Below are 18738 nucleotides of genomic sequence, written 5' to 3'. Positions count from 1 at the left end.
TTTCCTTACTTCCTCATCAGCTGTCCGCTCCCCACCCTCCTCCTCAAGGAGCCGGCTGCGGCACGGGTTGGGCGAGAGATGCTTAAGGCAGAGAGAGGAAGATGCGAGGAACCTGGCCACTCTGCTTACCTCCGGAATCGACTTGACGAATCGGATCCCGTCATTGGCTCCTTTCACCTTGGCCAGGCAGGCGCAGAAGTAATCCCAGTAGTCCTTCCTGTTGCCCAGAAGGGTGGCCTTCTCCTTCTGATCGAACTGTGGAGACCGGGGGACAGAGAGAGGAGGGCCACGCCTGCAGCTGATCATCCCACCATTTAAATGATCAGTAGCAGCAACAGCTTCTTAGTCACCCTGTCCTGGACGAGGCCCTTTAAAACTGGCGCCATTTTTATTGGCTGGCAGATAAAGGTGGGTGTTTCAAACCCCAATTTACAGATGCGGAGACTGAGGCTGGGAAAGGTTAAGCAGCTGGCCCAGGGTCACACAGCTAGCGGGATTCAGAAGTAAAAGCCCCCCGGAGAGACTATCTCTTGAAAGGACCTCGGTGCACAGAAATGGGTAGAAGACCACCAGAGGCGTTGTTCACACGGGATGAGGACATTTGAGGGAAAAGTCTTGAAGGACAACATGAAGACTGTCAACCTTATCTCAACTCAGGGAAATGAGTCTGAGACATCTTACCCTGGCTACTTCAAGTCTCAACACTGTAATATACCCAAATATGTAATAAATCCCCATTAATGTCAGCTGAGTTGTTTCAAATCCAAAACCAAAACGGGCCGACTGAAAACTGAAAAAGTTCATAAATCATGTCCCAGTGTAAGACAGAAGCAGCTGGAAAGGGAAGGGGGAGTCCCTCGACACGTCGGGGCTTCGCCTCCAGCAGGCGCTCATTCTCGAGCCGGCTTTGCTGGGCTGTGACTGGAATGTGCTGGGATGCACGCGTCCAGTGTTCAAAAGGATAAAGGTGTGTCTTTCTACAACGTAACATCTTACAGTGTTTGTTTCTGGCTATGGAAGTTAAGATACATACATGTTAGAAAATCCCGACAAGACCAGAGAAGAAAAAAAATTATAATGTGAACAGCCCCTTCCTAAGATAACTTCTGTTAATGTTTCGTTCCATTTCCTTCCTGCCTCCTGTGATTGCCTGTATTTTTCCGCATCTGCAGAGCTCTCTAGATCCGTGCATCTTCAAGCAAGCACACGTCAGCATTACAGGGCGAGTGTGTTCAGACAAAACTTCCTGGGTTAACCTCAGAGATTCTGATTCAGCGGGTCAGGGTGGGCACTGAGAATAGATTTCTCACCCTCGCCCAGGGGATGCCGATGCTGCTGGTCTGTGGACCCCAGCACTCTGAGCAGCAAGGCTCTAAAATGCGAGCTTCTGGATAATCTTCAAGAGGGTCCACACACTCCTGGAGAGTGGGTGACGGGGAGACTGCCCCAAAGGTACGATCTCTGCTAGTCCGTTACCTTGTGACCTGCCTTAAGATGGTCTAAATCTGTAAAGAGCCTTCTTGAAGCCCACAGCCATGCTAAGGGGCAACATTCCGATTCTCCAGAGGATCGCACTCGGGAGGCTCGAGCTCCAAGCGACCCGGGGCTGCTCCGACTTTCAGTCTAACCGGGAAGGCTTCCTGGCTTCCCGGAGCTGTCTGAACCACATCCTGACGCTCATGAGTCACTAGAGAGGGAACCGAGAGAACAGAGCAGAAATCAACATGGTACAGGAGTCAACTTACTTGCAGGAGATACTCAAGTTTATAAGAAAACTTGTGCAGGCTGGTGCTGTCGTCCGTAATGGGCTCCCCTGCTTCCTTAAACTCTTTGCTTAGCTCCATCACCGCATCTTTAAGACAACAAACAGGAACACGTGACTGGCTTCAGAGAGAGAAGCAGAATAACCCGGGGACGCAGGGGGAGCAAGCGGTCAGTGACGGCAGAGCACTTGGGAAGCAGAAAGTGGGATGTGACCCTAGAAGGAGGGAAGGCTGAGCCTGGAGGTGCTCAGGTGTGCTGAGAGCTCACAGGTATTCTCCCACGGCCCCCTGATCCGGCCCATCTCTCGGTCCTCCCTGCAGGCCCACTGTGCAGGCCGTGCAATCTGCGTGCAGCCTTTGGTCAAGGAAGGTTCGCCGTGTGCATGAACCCCTCAGCAGGTCCCTCACACTGACGTCCAGAGAGCTTTACCTTCCTTCTGGCTACGTGGCTTGTTGTTCTTCACTTTAACCCTCCTGCTCAGTACAGGCTACATCCTGGCTTCAAGAAGACCAGAAGGTGCAAATAAGAGGAACGAGAACAATCCCCAGAATGACAACAGTGACACCTGCTTCCGTGGGCTGAGGGCCCAGCAGGGGCCAGGCTTCTGCAGGTCTTTCTCCTTTAATACAGCCCTGGCGAGGTGGGCATGGTTGTTATTTCCACAAATCCAATACACAGCTGGTTTTAAGATAATCCCAGTTTCAGAGCTGTTAAAATGTGGGGGAAGAAAGTACAACTGGAGACTGGTGAAGGCTGATAACATCATCCCGTTTGGTAGATAAGGAATGCCGGGAGAGGTCAGGGCACTTGGCCAAAAACCACGGGATGCAAAAGGCAGAGCTAAAATGAGAAGCCTGGCTCCTCCAGGGCTTTCTGACTCCAGAGCCCGCGTCTCCACTTCTAAGACAACCGACCTCCCCGTGCAGAATAGAGGGAAAACCACCTTGACTGTCACTCGCAGCTTCTGCTGTGGCATGGAGGGACAGTGAGAAGCTGGGTTTGGTGTAGACACTGAGAAGAGCGCCCCGGTTGAGATGGCTGGGGCATGCTGCCCCAAACTGTCTTGCCCTCTGATGGCTCGTAAGGAGAGGAGCTCCCCGTCCCTGCGCTCTAGAACCACAGCTGGAAAGCAGACCTGCCCAGCACTGACACTGAACCTGAACTGCTAAAATTTAATCGACACTGACCTCTCCGGCAGAGGTCAGCAAATGGTGAAGACAGGCTCTTGGGACAGATTCTTATACCAAGTGACTGCTGTCCAGTGGCACCCTCTAGAAGTGTTTGCTGCAACTGACATCAAGAGCCGGGGACAGGGGGGTGGTCAGGGACCAGGGGGGATGCACAGCCTTCCTCCCCCACCCTCAGCGGGGTTAACCCTCATAACCTGAACTGGGAACTCTTGAAATTTTTAAAGGAGCCTTGCGTATGAAATATGACGTTTTCAGCTCTAATCTCTGCCATTCCAAATGCATTACTTATAAATAATCTGAGTTTTCTGTGAATTATACACTTGCGTCTGTCAACAATCTTGAGAAGCAGGTGTTATCAAGCTGATCTAGCATGTGAAGTAAGCAATGGGACCTTGGGGAGGTGATGGGACTTGTCCAACATCTTCCAGGGTTAAAAGGCGGAGCCAGGAGCTGACCCCAAGGTTGTCGTCACTGCTGTCACCAGGAGGATGAGCGGGCTGCCCTGCAGAGACCCGAAGGCTAAGCACTGCCCAAGGACACCTCAGTTAGGGATGCGCCACTCCCTTGCTCCGTGCCAGAGATTTCTGGTGTGCCCACGAAGACAGTTACCAACAGATGCAAGGGAAGGGCCCTGAGAAAGCGGTGTGTCAAAGCGCTCAGTGGGCTGGGTACTGGACATTGAGATGGCTTTGGGATGTTGGGGACGACCAGGCCAGCCAGGACGTGGGGTAGAAAAGGGCACCTGAACAATGTCTTCCTTCCTGGATCAGGAGTGCAAGCAGGGGGTCCTCTCTTCCTCTCTCTTCCCTCCCAGTAAAGCTCTCTGGGTCCCAAAGTCATCCTGGAGAACCAGAGACTGACAGGCAGGAGAGAGGGCTTACTCTCTTGTAAGATCATCTTGAGAGATCAACTCAGATTGGCAGACTGTCATTTCACCTTCTTGGCGTGTGTGTGTGTAGACTTAAGGAAAAAACCCAGCGAATATTTTAGCTGGAAGTAGGCTGGTGTGGTCTAAGAGTGTAGACTCTGGCACCTGGTATGCGTGTAAACCCAAGCTCTGCCCGACTGGGTGTGTGACCTTAGGCAAGTCACTTAACCTCTCTGTGCCTGTTTCTGCCTCTGCAGAACTGGGGTAATGGTTCCTACCTCATGGACCAAATGCGAGGACCCCATGAGTCGTTATCCATAAGGCATGTGTAGGACAGGGCCTGGAGCCTGGGAAATGCCATGTGATTATCAGCAGGTCAAGGCCCCAGATGCTATATAAAGGGGGAGTTAAGCCTGGGAGTGATTTTCATCTTGGCACCTTCTGAGCTGCAGAAGGAGAAGCGGCCGGTGGCCCTGGCTGTGACAGACTGCACCCGAGCAGGTAGGAACCTGGACCTTCAGGCTGTCAGGAGAGTACGCTGTCACCGCTGGGACACGCAGTCACCTTCACGGTCACCTTCACACCGTCTGGTAGCCAGCGTGCTGGAGCTCCACAGAGGCCTACGGACCCGCCCTGGTGAGCTGTGGCGCGGCCGGAAACTTGCCAGAATTCTGACCCGCGGGACATCCCCTAGAAGGGTGACCTCGAACCCTGGCCTCTCCTCCTGAGTCTCCTCCGCGTCCCATGCGCCTCCCCTGCCCCGCCCTCCTCCGGCGAGATGAGGGCTCCGAGTCTCGGCGGGTTTGCTGAGCTCAGGGAAGTCCGGGAGGCAGCAGGCCCAGAATCACAGTGCGCCACAGGACACTGGCTGTCCGCCTGCCAGGACCAGGGAGGACAGCAAAACAAGAAAGACGGGTGCTGGTCATTCTGCTCAGAGGAAGGAGAACACGCCTCCCCAGAGGAGCCAACTCCACTACGGCCCGAGGGCTCAGGATTCAGCTGAAGATTTAACAGGAGGCTTGAAAACACACATATGCACAAACACTGAAAGCAGACCCAGACCCCAAAAAGGGCACTGGATCTTGTTTACAGATTGGCTTCGCAGCGCCCTGAGAGGAGCACCGGCCCAGCTCTCCCAGCCTGACCCGGGATGGACACCCGAGCCCCAAATGCTTCCACGCGCTGTGTCCTGGGGCTCCCATTACTTCCCATGTGACAAGGATGAGAGAGCGATGGGAGGCGCACAGCCCCAGCTCCCCCCACCCGAGCCCCGTGTGCCTCCCGCCCCCCAAACCCCCGCACCTTGCAAATCGCGGATGATTCTCTGGAGCTGGCTCTCTGCCATGGGGGAAGCCATGGCGACGGGTGCGGGTCACCCTTCTCCCCTGTGCGCCTCCCGCCTGGGTCCGGTCAGCAGTGGTCAGACTCCATGGTGGCACCTGCACGAGGGGAGAGGGAGACCGCGGAGGAGGCAGTCACAGACACAACGTGACAACAGCAGGAAGGGGCGCGCCGCTCTGGGCACAAAGTCGCCCCATCTGGGCGTCCTCCCTCAATAGGCAGGGCTTGACCTTTCCGTGGGGGCCTTGCTCAGTGGGCATTCTTCGGCTGGCTTCTGACACGCTTCTATTCAGACACAATGACCTGGGTTGGGGCTTAAAAAGCAGCAAGGTCAACCAAACAGCGTGACTCATTGCTTCTGAGCTTCTCTCCTCTTCTACCCTCTCAAGCAGGACGGCCTCACTCTCCTTCCACGTTTAGAAATGCCTCCCGGGGGCTCCCCACCCCCCCACTACCACACACACACCAAGGCCAGAACCAGCCAAACCCACACGCAGGGGGCCGCTGAGCCCACCGTGCCGGCCACCACCAGATCCCTGTCTCCCCAACGCCCAGCCCCGTGCCCTCCCCCAGCTTGTTTGGGTCAGTAACCTCTGGCCGGGTGGCGGGGGAGGGAGGAGGCTGAGGGCCCTTGGGGCTTCGGGATCAAGGAAAGCCGGCCTTGCCTGGTGGGGGAAGCAGATGCCCGGAGTCCAGCTCAGCCTGGCTGTGTAGACACCGCCCGGCTTCACTGGGGACTGGCGCAGCCCTCGGTCCAGCAAGGGACATGGCTCTATTTTAAGCTTGGTTACAGTCCTCTTGCAGCTGGTGAGTCCCGAGTTACCGACCCTGCTCGGGCAGCTGCTAAAGTGATCTAAGGACACAGTAGTGGCTACAGACCAGTGGAGGTGACGAGACTCGAGTGGCACTGGGGAGAAGTCTGGAGGCGCACTCGGACACCCCTGTGCCCCCCCCTTTAGAACCCCCAGTTCTTTCCTTGGATGGCCAGTGCAAGCTTGTGCAATGCTGGACAGTGACAGCCGCTAGCTAGGCCAAGGGGGCCGCAGGGGGCAGCCACCACCACATGAGGGCCTACTGTGTGCTGGGTGCGGGCCCTGTTAGGTTCTTGCCACAGGTGATCATTTTACTCTCACAATCGCCCTCGTGCAGTAGATAATGCGCAAAGGAGAACCTGGGGTCCGAGAAGTCCTGTGACTTGTCTAAGGCCATGGGCCAGGAAGTAGAACTGTGGTTTGAACCCTGGACATTCTGATTTAAACCCTGTGGATTTCTACCTGAGCCGCCGTCACTACGGCAAATGACCAACCACTTCCACTGGCTTTGGAACCGCCCCCTCCAGCGTCTCCCAAATAATGGGCCGCCACCCTGAGTGCTTCTCACACAGGCAGGCCCTCACTTTCTCACTGCCATGTTATCCTTCCTGCTTTAGGAGTCCAGGAGAGGACTCTGGGATAGAAATGGTCCCGGGTTTCAAGTTCCTCCAAATATTTATATAAGCATTCCAGTGTGGGCCTGAAGCAAGAAGGGCCTGTCACTGGGCGGATATGCCAAGGCCTATTTTTAACTAACAAAGCCACTCAGCCGTGATTCAGTGCAAACAAGGCCCAAAGAGAAGGCTTCTCTGGCGGAGGGGGAATGAGGCAGGCACACACTGACACCACACTTCCAGGAATTCGACTCGGAGCTCCGAGAGATGCAGGGGATCCACCCAGAGCCCTCCAAAGCCCCCCATGGAAGGGAAAGCACCCTGCCCAGCACAGACACCAAAGTGAGGGTGGGAGTGGTTTTCGAGAAGCAGCCTGCCCATTCCTGGGCATCTCTCCAGGTCACCGGCTGAGCACAGAGCCTAAGCGGGGACCAGCCAGGGCCTTACAGAGACATCTGCAGGGCTTCTACAGAGTGCCCGCCCCCGCCCCTCCTGGAGAGGTAGAGAGTCGAGGGTCCTCGTGGTCAATGCACAGTTGCCCCAGTTCCACACTCTGTCAAGCGCTAACTATGTGCAGGCTGGGGACACAGAGGCACACGAGGCACCGTCCAGCCCTGGAGGAGCTGAGCGGTGGCCAAGGAGAAAGAAAAACATCCAGCTATCTGGACATGGCAGGAGAGATCCATACAGAGACGGGAATAAAAAGTGATGGGTACTTGGCCTAGAAAAGGGCTGAGCTGAGGATCCATGCAAGAAATGCTTTCTGCAGAGTGAAAACAGCCAGCCTGAAAGGGTATAAACTTGCTGATTCCATTTGCAGGCTACTCTTACCAAGGCAAGATCTGGGGGAGCCTGGGTGGGTGGCTGCCACACCCCCCAAGTCCTCACAAGCAGCCCCCTGGTCTGTGTGCACACTTCAGAGTTGGGGGAGACCCACACATGTGGAAGAGGGCAGGGAGCAACACCAGCAACAGGTCCTGAGCCGCCTCACCCAGGCTCTGGCCGGGGCCCTGCACCGATGGTGGAAACCAGCTCTCTCTGAGGCCGGGGAGGATGAAGACAAGGTCTGCAGACCAAAGCAGCATCCTGGCCCGATGGGCCTCAACAGGCAGAAACGGGCTCCCCGAGGCTTGCTAGCCTCTTGGGAGGCGGCCGTGTGTCCCCACGCTCCCGGGAGGCCTCCTCCCTCAGGCCTGACCCTCAGAGTCAGAAGCTCCGCTTATGCCAAGTTCCCAGGTCACGGGGTGAGCTGGGCCCAGCTGCTGATGACGCAAGCTGGTTTTCCAAAAAGCCTGAGTCACCACCCAGGTAATGCGCCCCAGGAAGCTGGCTGCTGGGGCTGCTGGTCCCAGGGGCCTTCCCCACCGCGGCCGTGGGCCCCACCTCACAGGGCTTCGGGAAGTTAACCCAAGCTTCCTTGGAAGGTCATGGCTACCATCAGGATGCTACTTTCCTGCACGTGGGAAGGATGGCTCTTGGTATTGTGCTCCCCTCCTCCCAGGTCTGAGGTTATTAGTAACCACTGAAAGGCACAGAACAAGGCACACCATGGTCAACGTCTTTGTGTCTCGAGATAAAACTTGTCCTTTGGGTGAGGGATGAGAGATTTTTTTGTCTACAGTGGTCCTGACACCAACACTGTGGCTCTCTTCCACACAGATAACCAGTTTGGACACCAACTGGGTGTTCTTTAATTCAATTCCAAGCTGACACTACCTACCTGGAGTTTGGGCAGACCCCACAGGTCAAGGGCTCTGTCCACGAGACTGTTCTAGCTTCAGGCGCTGGTCACAAGACCCAGGCTGCTTCTCCCTGTATTTCTGACCAACTGGCTATAAATTGGGGGTCCCCACAATCCCCTCTTCGGGTTCGATAATTTGCTAGAACAGCTCCCAACACTTGGAAAAACACGACTATGATGAGTTTATTTTAAAGGATACAATTTGGGACCGGCCAAAGGGAAGAGATGCAGAGTTTGGGGCGGGGGGTGGGGGTTGGTTTGAGGTGTGTGGGGTTTCCCTGCCTTCAGGGGCCCCCACCCTCCAGCACCTCAACTGTTCGCTAACCCACAAGTCCTCAGAACCCCATCACTTGCGAGTTTTTGATGGAGGTTTCATTACAGGGGAAGGGCTGGTTAATCACTGGCCGTTGGAGATTAATTCCATCCTCAACCCCTCTCTGCTCCCAGAGGTCTGGGTGGGGCTAAAAGGGCCAAATCTCTAACCACGTGGTTGGTTCCTCTGGCAACCAGCCCCATCCCGAAGTTATCGGGGGCCCACAGAGTGGCCGTATTAGCATAAACTCAGGTGCGGTTAAAAGAGGCTTGTTATGAATAACAAAAGACACTCCCATTACTCAGGAAATTCCTAGGGTTCCAGCTCTATGGTGGGAACCTGAGCCAAATACCAAATATCTATTTCTTACTGTATCACAGAGATCACAGACTTCAGGCCGGAAGCAGCCCCATCCAGATAATCCATTAGCAAACAGCTCTCTTAACTCAGGAGACACTTAGAGCTTCTGTCTACACCGCCCTGGTCACAGCTGCTTTGGCACCAGGGGAATAACTCCGGGACTCCCACACCTCCCAAGACCCCCCAAAGAGCAAATCACCTCCGCGAACCCAGGGTCCTTCCTGCAGGACCTGTCAAAACCTCCCTCGCCTGTCTCTGGCAAGCTCTTTCAAATACCAGAGAGATTCATTTTCTAAAAGCGTGGGGAACAACGCAGAAATTACGTTGCAGCTCATCCGGCATGTCTAAAAGCATCCGATATTCTGATAGAGCGCAAAAGGGGCTAAATGCATTTTTTTAAAAACTCTTATTCGTTACCTGGGACTATCGCCTGAGTTCTAGTCACAGCTTTAGTCTTAGTTTAGAGGCAAAGAACCTTCCCCCAATGCCAAATTCCTCCTACACCTGCCCAGAGGCCCTAACAATTAGAGAGAGCAGTTCAGCCCCAAACTAAGATACAAAGACACCAACTGACTCCTGTAAACTTATTTATACTCTGGCGCTAATGACTCCGATTTGTAATGTTGCCCAGAAATCGACTTGGCAGGAGTAGCACAGCATCTGACGAGTCCCATGAAGGGAAGAAGGCTCCGAAGGGGAGGAGGAGGCTTGGGGCGTGGAAGACAACTGTGTTCTGTCTTCAGAATTTTCTGTACCTGCTCCTAACCTAACAGCTGAGAAGTACCCCCACCCCCCCCGCCCCCCTCAACCCCCATGCCATAGAGTCGAGCTCCTCCCCCAGTCCCAGACAAGGGGAAGCAGACCAGTGACTTCCACCCATTTCCACCCAGACCAAGAAAGAATGCGAACAAAGACAGTTCCGATCAGCCCAGGGCAGAAAGCCTTTCTGGAAGAGTCCCTTGCCTTTGCCTGGTTCAGCACACCCAACAGCATCTATCCAGTTGCCATCTCCAGGGCACGGGGGTGCCCTTGGCTGGTACCTGCAGCTCCAAGGCCCGGCAGTTCTGCTGGCTCAGCCCTGGAGCGGTCACCGGGCAGGCTGCCCTCAGCAGAGCCTCCAGACGATACCCAGGAGAGTGTTCAGGAGTCTGTAAGAGGCCAGCTCAGAGGCAGACATCTCAGCACACGTGAGCAGAGGCGAGGGAGGTGACCCAACCCCTCAGATCTAATTAAAGTGTTGACCAACTGCATGCCTGGGTCCTTTTTCCCACACACTCCTTGCTTGCGATCTCCTTTCATAAAGGGAGGGGAGACTTGAGCCTCTGCCATCTTTTCTTGAACCTTCTCTTCTTGGCTCTTGCCCTCTCACTAGGCTTCTTGGTCACTGCCTCTGGTGCACAGAGAACTGGCTCCAGGTCCAGTCCACGAGCCCACGAAGGCAGGGTCGAGAGACCTGTGGATGGGAGGTGTTGCCTCTGGGGGTCTGGGGGAAGCTGTCTTTTTTTAGGAAGTGGGGACAGCTCCTCTGGAAGGAGCCACACATCCATACCTGGGGTCTTGGCACTGGAAGGCCCAGAGAAACTATCCAGGAGGTGGCGAGGGACTGTGTGGAACTCTGGGTAGTCTCCAGAACAGGTGTGCGAACACCTGGGAAGTCAGCTGGAGCACCTATTTCTTTTTTTTGGAGAAAATTACAGGCTCCAAAACCATATGCTTGGAAGACTCTCCTGACCCGAGTATCAAGGGGGGTCAGTCCAGCCATTGACGGATCACAAACTAAATCCCTGACAGAATATGCTTTGGCCACTAACCATGGCCTTAATGGCACATGCTACCCATACGTGTTAAGAGACTGCCAGCCGGGTAAGAAGGATTTGCGGGGAAGTGGCAGGCCTGAGTCAGGGGCTGGGGCTACAGCCTTGAGTGAGCAAGGCCGGTGGGCCGTGGCCTTGAAGAAACCCAAGCTCCAGAGGGAAGAACAGACAGCATCTGCCCTACTAAGCTGACAGGCGACTAAGAGATCACTTGATGCCTGAGAAGGGCTTTGAGGAAAAGCGAGCGAGCACAGAAGGCACCAGATTCTACTCTACTCATGATTCTAAGCCCCATTGCCTTTCTGCCACGTTTGTGGCCGTTTGCCAGTATGGTAATTTCTTGTTTAACCTGTTCTTCCCACCCGTTTGTAAGCTCCACTGCTATTCACCAGTTCCCCAGCACCCAGCACAGCTCGGACCCATGGAGAACCCGCGATAAATTCTTTGATGAATGAATGAATCAGTCACACAAAACCAAAACAGAGACTCTTGCTCCAACAAACCAAACTAAATTTTAGGCATAGAAATGTACCAACAGGTAAAGAGTGCTAACCATTTTTCTATGGTAGGAAATATGGGTAAATTTTCAAAAAATTCGATTTCTCTGATTTTTCCGTTTTCTTTTCCTGGACATAAATTACTTTTATGTTCACTAAAATAACACATTTTTAAAAAATCAGGTTGTAATTACATACAGTCTATCGTCATTACTGTGGAAATATACGGAATTCTTGTCCCAAGAAGGAAGGGAATAATGTAAGTTAGGGACTGGATAGATTAAGTGTATCTATGGGAGAAAGTGTGCCCTGCAGCTCCGGCCTGAGGCAGCCTTACCCAGAAGCCTCCTCCACCCATATCCGGACAAGGATAACCCCCGGCCACCTCCCCCCACTCACCCAACCCTCGCAAAGCCCTTCCCTCTCTGCATCCCTGGGCCTTTGGATCTGGAACCATTCGCCAGAAACTGTCCCAGGGTCGGGGGAGGTATTGGTGGGTGTGAGCTCCGCTGTGCCCTTGGGTGACCAGAGGAGCATCCGGGTACAGACAGAGCAGGGGGTGGGGCTATGCCGGCAGACAGGAAGCCCGAGCCAGACCCGGGATGGCTCTGACGCTGAAGTTTGGCAATGGGCAAGAAAACTGTCCTCTCTTTCACCAGCTGGAGCCGAGGCTTGCCTATTTGCACCCTACTCGGATTTTGGAATCAGACTAGTCCTGTGAAATGTCCATTCCCTCGCAAGCAAGCGGGAATGTGATAAAGACCGTGCCGCGACTGGGTGAGCCCGGGCTGTAGTCAGTTCACCAAACTCTTATCAGGCAATTTAAGGAAATCGGTCTATCTTGGGGAAGTTATTTGACATTTTCCTATCTTGGATGGGGTTTCTTTTTTCCCTGTTTTTTGGTTTTGGTTTTCGCCCCCGTGCGCAGTGTAGGGAGATTACCCTTTATCTTCCTTAAGGGAGAGTCGGGGAAGGAGAGAAACAGACATTCCCAGTGGCTAACTTAGGCGGAGGCTTCTAAGTGCCCCCTCCCTGCTCTTGACCGAGGCTCCAGGCACCCTGGAAGCAGCCCGCAGGGCTATAGGTTCAGCTTGAGGAAATCCTTCTGGCTCCATGTGAAACCACCACATCTAGTTCAGCTGTCCAGCCCACCCTGGACCTCCCATGGGATCCTCCTCTTGGCCTAACCCCCTGCATGCTAATGGCTTGTTTGGATTGCTTTTTCACCTCACGTTTTTCTTCTGGATTCCACAGGCTCCCCTAACTTGGTTGCTTGCCCCGGGCCAAAGATACAGCACCCCAGGCTCCTGAGGCGGCCAGCCAGACCTGCCCCGGGGCCCCAGAACCAGACCACAGCATCCGCCCCGAACCACGCTGATGTACACGTCCTCATCCCCGCCAACAGGATCAGGCCAAACTAGAAGCAGGCACTTGGTGTCTTCAAATGCCACAAAGCCCCTTGTGAACAGGGAGGACCACTGCTGGTCACACAAACCACCGGGCTGACTGGCGCCAACATGTGGAAGAGGGGAGAACACCTCCTGGCCCACTGAGCCTGGCTCCACCATCCTCCTCTCCTAAAAGCCATGAGCTCATGTGCTCTGGGGCTGAAGCTCGTGTTATGGGGCAGTCTGGTGACAAACAGTATGTCTAGAAGCAGCCAGAGGCTAAATCCAGGCCCATGGAGACATTTCCATATCCACCCTACTGATTCATTTATTTTTCAACCACAGGTTCTTATACCAATCAAAAGCTTTAAAAACAAAAACAAACAAACAAAAACTCCAAAAATCTGGCACCGAGATCACAAAGAGGGAATATTGTTCATCCTTGGAGCAGCACAGTGACGTTCCGCAGGAGATGAGCAGATGCCGACAAGGCCAAGCTCCACTCCTCTCTGCTCACGGGCGGCGTCCGGCTCGTTACAAGGCACCAGTCAACGCACCTGACCTGCCGGGCGTGCTGGGGCTGCTCCGGGGAACGTGGCCCCAAACTCTGAGCTCCCATCAGTGATTATCACCGCGAGACCACAGCCAGGCTACATCCTTCCTCTGCCTCGTGTTTAAAGACCTTCCAGTCTTGAGTCACCAAAGTCGTCCTTGGATTCACCAGAAAGTACAGGTTATCCACAGCCAAACCTCTCCCCTAAAGGAAGAGGGACTGCCATTCCTCAGGCACCTACTATGTGTTCTGGAGGCGGCAGCCCACAGCTTCGGTGACGGATACGGGTCAATGTCACCAGATGCTCTGATCTTACCTGTTCGGGGTGACTCCTCTCATCACAAACATCTGTGGGAGTCATTCTGTCCACCCTCAAAGGGCCCTAAAAGCAGCCACAAGAAGCAAAGACCATCCAAGGAGCAGCTAGAGGACAGACCCCAAAGCAACTACAAAAATAATCAAAGTCAAATATGACTTGTGGCTTCTAACAGGTGGGCATATGTTCATTACACAACTCTTGCAATGATTATGTTTTCCTAAGAAAATATTGAAAACAATTTAAAAACTAAATGGAGCACTACAAAGATGAACACTATTAACAGGAGCAGGAAACGTGTTTCCTAAAGGAAGAACCGTGTCAGATCCTTGTGATCACGGAAGGGGCCACGTCCCTTCACTGAGACAATCAACCGTGATTTCCAGAGTGATCACAGCGATGGCCCACGAATGGGCAAGGAATTCAGTAACCGATCAACAGTAGTTGTCACACAGAAGGGAGGGTCGAGTCGGGGCCACTCAACATGGGCCCACTTGGGAAGGTATGAGCCACAGACAGCATTAAACCTCAGGGAGACGGCATTTTCCGAGCACCAACACACAGGGAAAGCCGCATTAGGCAGATGGCAGGAGAGTAAAGCTTGCTACGGAGACCACAGGGCTTGCAGGGGCAGGAGGGCAGTGAGAAGATTACAGCCTGATCCTCTGCCCTCAAAGAGCCCCTGACCCATTTCTCTATGGGAAAGGAAACTGCTGCGGTGAGACAAGCAGAGACAGAGCCTGCGGCCAACACCAGCAGCTTCTTTAAGGGCTCGATTTTCTCCTAGAGGGGGCAGCCAGTGGGAGCTGTGAAGAATGAAAAGAGCCATCAGCGGACACATGTGCAGTAACAGGGAGCCACGTGGTTAATGTGTCAACCACACAGGCTTTCCTTACACAAAAATAAAACCCAGCCCTCCCCCCTACAACAACCCCGACCCTAGGCTCTGCATAGGCTCTTATTTAGCCCAAGTCCCCTGCAGCCACACCGCAATCCCAAATCCACAGGTGTTTTCAGGAAAGATCACTGGAGGCTACCTCGAGATCCTGCACCTGGACACAAGATAAAGAGAATGGGCCAAGGGATGAACAAACTGTCCCCTTATGTTTTGGAAGGGCGAAATGAGATGGTCTGGGCTGTCCCAGCCCAGAGAAGCCAGGAACTTCGCTTTTTAAGGTCAGCAGCCTCCCGGACAACGCAAGCAGAAACTCCGGGACCTGTCCTCCTGTAACTAAAGGATCCAAAGCTTGTTCTCAGACTCCCGTATGGTCGGCTCCGTGGCGGCCCTCGGAGGTCCTGGAACTGGTGGTGGGGGGGGGGGGGTCTGTCTTTCTAACTGACCACCAGAGGCAGCCTGGGTTCCAGGGTTAGTTTCAGCGCCGGCCCGAGGTGCCTCCCAGGCCAGCTGGGCAAGGGCAAGGGCTCGGGCGGGGTCTCGGGGAGACCCGGGATGGGCGGGGACAGTGAGGGCAACAGGTGAGAAGCCGCGTACGGAGGGAAGTTCTCAGCTCCGGGGACGACAGCGGCCCAGGCTCCCCCAAGGTCCGGACGGCCCCCCGCGGCACTTACGCGCTCGTGGGTCCACCGCTGGGCAGAAGCGAAACTTTCTGGGGCCCAGCGGAAGAGTGCGGTAGCGCGCCGTGGCCCGCCATGATACGCAGAGCCGCCGCAGGCGGGCGCGGACTACAACTCCCGTCATGCTCTGCAGGGCCGATGCCTACAAGTCCCGTCGGACCCTACAGAACCGGGCGGACTGCGATTACGCGTTTGCTCCGCAGGGTGAGGTTTGCAACTACCGCTGGGAGCACGGTCCCACCGGCTCCAGCTTAAGGCTTGCAGTTCCCGTGGGCTCATGTGTCCGCAGATCACCTATGTGGCACCTTGAAAGCAGCGTTGTGCCCGTGCAGCTTTTGAGAACTTAAAACGCGGCTACTTCGTGTTGAATCGTACATGGGCTGTAGGTGCAAAATACACCTGACTTCCAAAGACTTAGTATGAAAAACATAATGCGAACTAGCGTGTTACTACTTTTATGCAGATTACATGTTGAAACGATAATATTTTTGATACCTTGGGCAGGCTAAATGGAAAGCATTCATGTATTACTGGGCTTCGCATCTTTTGATCCCCTCACTTCCTAACACCGGGACCTATTGGAATTCAATGCTCAAAAAGTGAGTGTTTTTGAAAAAACTACCACCCCGATTTCTCCCTCACTCTCAATCCGATTTCTATTTATACGTTCTATTTTCTATTTGTAAGTTGCGAGTCATTTTGAGGCTGGACTCAAGGTAACAAAACGCCTTCTTCATTCATGACGTCTGCTGTGGACACAAGACAGAAGAGCGGCAGGCCCCGGGGTACTTCAGCCTGTGACTGAAGCCCGATCTCTTGTCCTTCCTTAACTCTAGCTGCCCTTGTTCCTACCATTCAGCTAGAAATACCTTCTATCTCCCAGGACTTAGCTAGTGGTGTCTGTTCAGCTGCTATGGCCCCAGCATTGCCTAGGTGGGATAATACAGGAAAGCAAATAGATTTCTTACTTAAGGTTAGGGTATGGCATGTCATTAGTGCTCTTTTATAAATTAACTAGGTATAGATAAGTCAGCGATTAGATGGATGGGCTAGCTGATTTGTGGGGGTGGCAGGGAAGTGATTTCCATTCCTCCTGTTATAAAACTATGAAAGGAAGAGGAACGAGGGGGAGGATGGCAAATGGAAAGTCATTGTTCCGACCACAGTCTGAAGGGTTTTGTGACACGTTATGGATGGGAGAGATTTTAATGTCGGGTTTTAATACCACTTTCTCAGGACTGTGACCTCACATCCTCAGAATTGTGACCCCACATGATTGGGGCTGTAATGTGGCCCTAGTGAAGAGGTCATGACCCCACATGCCAGAATACTTGACCCCATGTTCCTGGGGTCGTGAGCCCATGTGCTTGAGTCCATTGTCCCCACTTGATCAGGGTTGTGAGCTCACATCCTTGGGGCTGTGACAACTCATGCTCAGGTCCATGACTCTTTGTCCTGAGTGGTGACCCTGTGCCAGAGGCTGTTACCCCACTGGATTACAGTTGTGACCCTACATCCTCGGGGCTGTGACCTCTTCCCTCAGGCACTGGCCCCATGTGACTGGGGCTATGAATGTTGGAGTGTGACCTTTCTGAGCCCCGATACCCTCCTTGGTTTAAGTGGGAACCAAAAACCTTACAAGGTGCTTGTGAGATGTAAGAATGTCTGGGCCCGGCACTGAACAGATCTCAGTAAAAATCTGTTTCCAGTCTCCAGTGGGCGTCTTCGGTCAGATGCAATATTCTGTGTGGGCAGGGTAGTCACTGGAACCTCACAAGGGGCTCTGAGATGCACGAGAATTTCCTGCACACCCATGGAGATCAGTGCCCTGTATTAGCCTGCTCATGCTGCCTTCAGAAAGTCCCAGAGACTAGGTGGCTTAAACAGGTCTCCAGGCCAGAAGTCTACGATCAGGGTGTCTGTAGGATTGACTCCTTCTAAGGCTGCGAGGGAGCACCTGTTCCATGCTTCTCCTGTTTTCTAGTGCTTGCTGCTGATCTCTGGTGTTCTTGACTTCTGATAGTATAACTCCAGTCTTCACACAGCGTTCTCCCTTTGTCTAGGTCTGTGTCCAAATTTTCATTTTTATAGGGACACCAGTCTTAAGGGGTTATGGGCTTACCCTCATGTGAGGGTAATGGCCTCACTTTACATCATTACATATGTAGTAACTACCCTTACAGAGAAGGTCATGTTCAGAGGCACTGAGAATTAGGACTTAAACATAAGAATTTGGTGGGGAGTAAGAGGAGGACACAGTTCAACCCATACGTGCCAGAAGCTGAAGGTTTGTATACCCTAAAGAACCCCATGGAAATGCAACTTATGAAATTATACACCCATACACTTCGTTTTTTTAATCATAGGAAGGGATCTTAGAGATAACTGAGTTTAAACCTCTCCAGTTACATTGAATAAATAAGGAGGGGAAGTGGTTTGCTAAAGATCCAGCCAGAAAAGTGAGTGTGATTTCCTATAGAGACCAGTATTTGTGGGTTTCCTCTAATTTTTAAGTAAACAGAAGATGCTTTGAGAAATTAGTAATGTTCAGTGTTTTTTTTTTTAAACTCATTTTATCCTCACTATTGGAAAAAATCAGAGGCAGATTGCCGAACCAATTGTAACCAAAGCGAGGAGAAAGATACAGGTGTGTACTTCTCCAAACTCTCATAGTTCCTTGTAAAGTGCTTTGAAATAGTTTTAATGACACATTTAAGGTGACGTATTTAAGGTGGACATTCCCAATTGCATGGAAAATTGAGCCTTGTAATTTTCTCTGAGTCCAGAAGGTTCATCCAAGTCATCTGGAAAGAGGGCCAGCAATTCCCTAGGTCTAGAGTAATACTATGGAAATCTTTCCCCAAATAGGCCAAATGACCAGAGGCTGGCCAACTTGAGAATAGAGCTAATTTGTCTTTGTCTCTCCCTGTCTCTCCCTGCCACAAACATGGGCTTGTGCTGCCTTCACACAGAGTGGGCCTCCATATGTGGCAAGGAACATTCTGGAGGTCTGCATATCCTCTCCATTCTCACCTCTGGCCACATCTCTAATCCTTGCAACTCTCCAGTGCCCATCCACTGCCCATGTCCTTTCTCCAACCATGAGGGATGCTCAAGTCTGATTTTCTGATATGGTGAAAATCAAGGAACCAAACTGCCATTGTCCTTCAGTCCTTCCGGCCACACTCTGTTTTGTGGAGGGGATGGGTGTGTGGGAGAGGGGGTGTGTAGGCACCTTGGACCTAAAATCTGGGCTGGCCCCAAGGTAGAGAGTGGAGTTCAGGATAAGCCTTACCCCCTTCCCAAACTTCCCCCAAACCTGCAAAATATCTTCCACCAAGTTTTCAGGATACCCAAAATTCCCAGCAGGAAGTGTATCATTCTTTCTGATTGGAAAGGTGATCTCTGAAAAGTCCTTGGTCATAAAATAGGAAAAACAAACCTTGGACTTGAAGATAGCGAACTAAGGTGTCAGGCCAGGGGAGAGATGAGCTCTGGAGCACTCAAGATACACTTGGCCTCCTGGACAATTTTGCCTAAGGCCTAAAAGAACCAATTTCCCACCATCCAGAGCCATACAAGATTTGTTCCA

At 53.0% G+C, this 18738-nt stretch overlaps 1 protein-coding gene across 1 annotated transcript in view; it reads right to left on the bottom strand.

Moving 5' to 3' along the window:
• Positions 1–15222, bottom strand: part of FYCO1 (FYVE and coiled-coil domain autophagy adaptor 1) — a 70268-nt gene extending 55046 nt beyond the window's left edge. The window contains exons 1-4 of the mRNA XM_044253732.1: positions 15141–15222; positions 5125–5261; positions 1746–1852; positions 130–255 (exon numbers count right to left, since the gene is read on the bottom strand). Coding sequence (XP_044109667.1) covers positions 130–255; positions 1746–1852; positions 5125–5179 — 288 coding nt within the window. The 5' untranslated portion in view covers positions 5180–5261; positions 15141–15222. The remainder of the gene's footprint in view (positions 1–129; positions 256–1745; positions 1853–5124; positions 5262–15140) is intronic.
• Between the last annotated feature and the right edge of the window lie 3516 nt (positions 15223–18738).

This window comes from Neovison vison, chromosome 6, assembly GCF_020171115.1.
Source record: "Neovison vison isolate M4711 chromosome 6, ASM_NN_V1, whole genome shotgun sequence".
Taxonomy (NCBI): Eukaryota; Metazoa; Chordata; class Mammalia; order Carnivora; family Mustelidae; genus Neogale; species Neogale vison.
The sequence above is the reverse complement of the archived record's forward strand: the minus strand, read 5'-3'. Positions and strand labels throughout refer to the sequence as shown.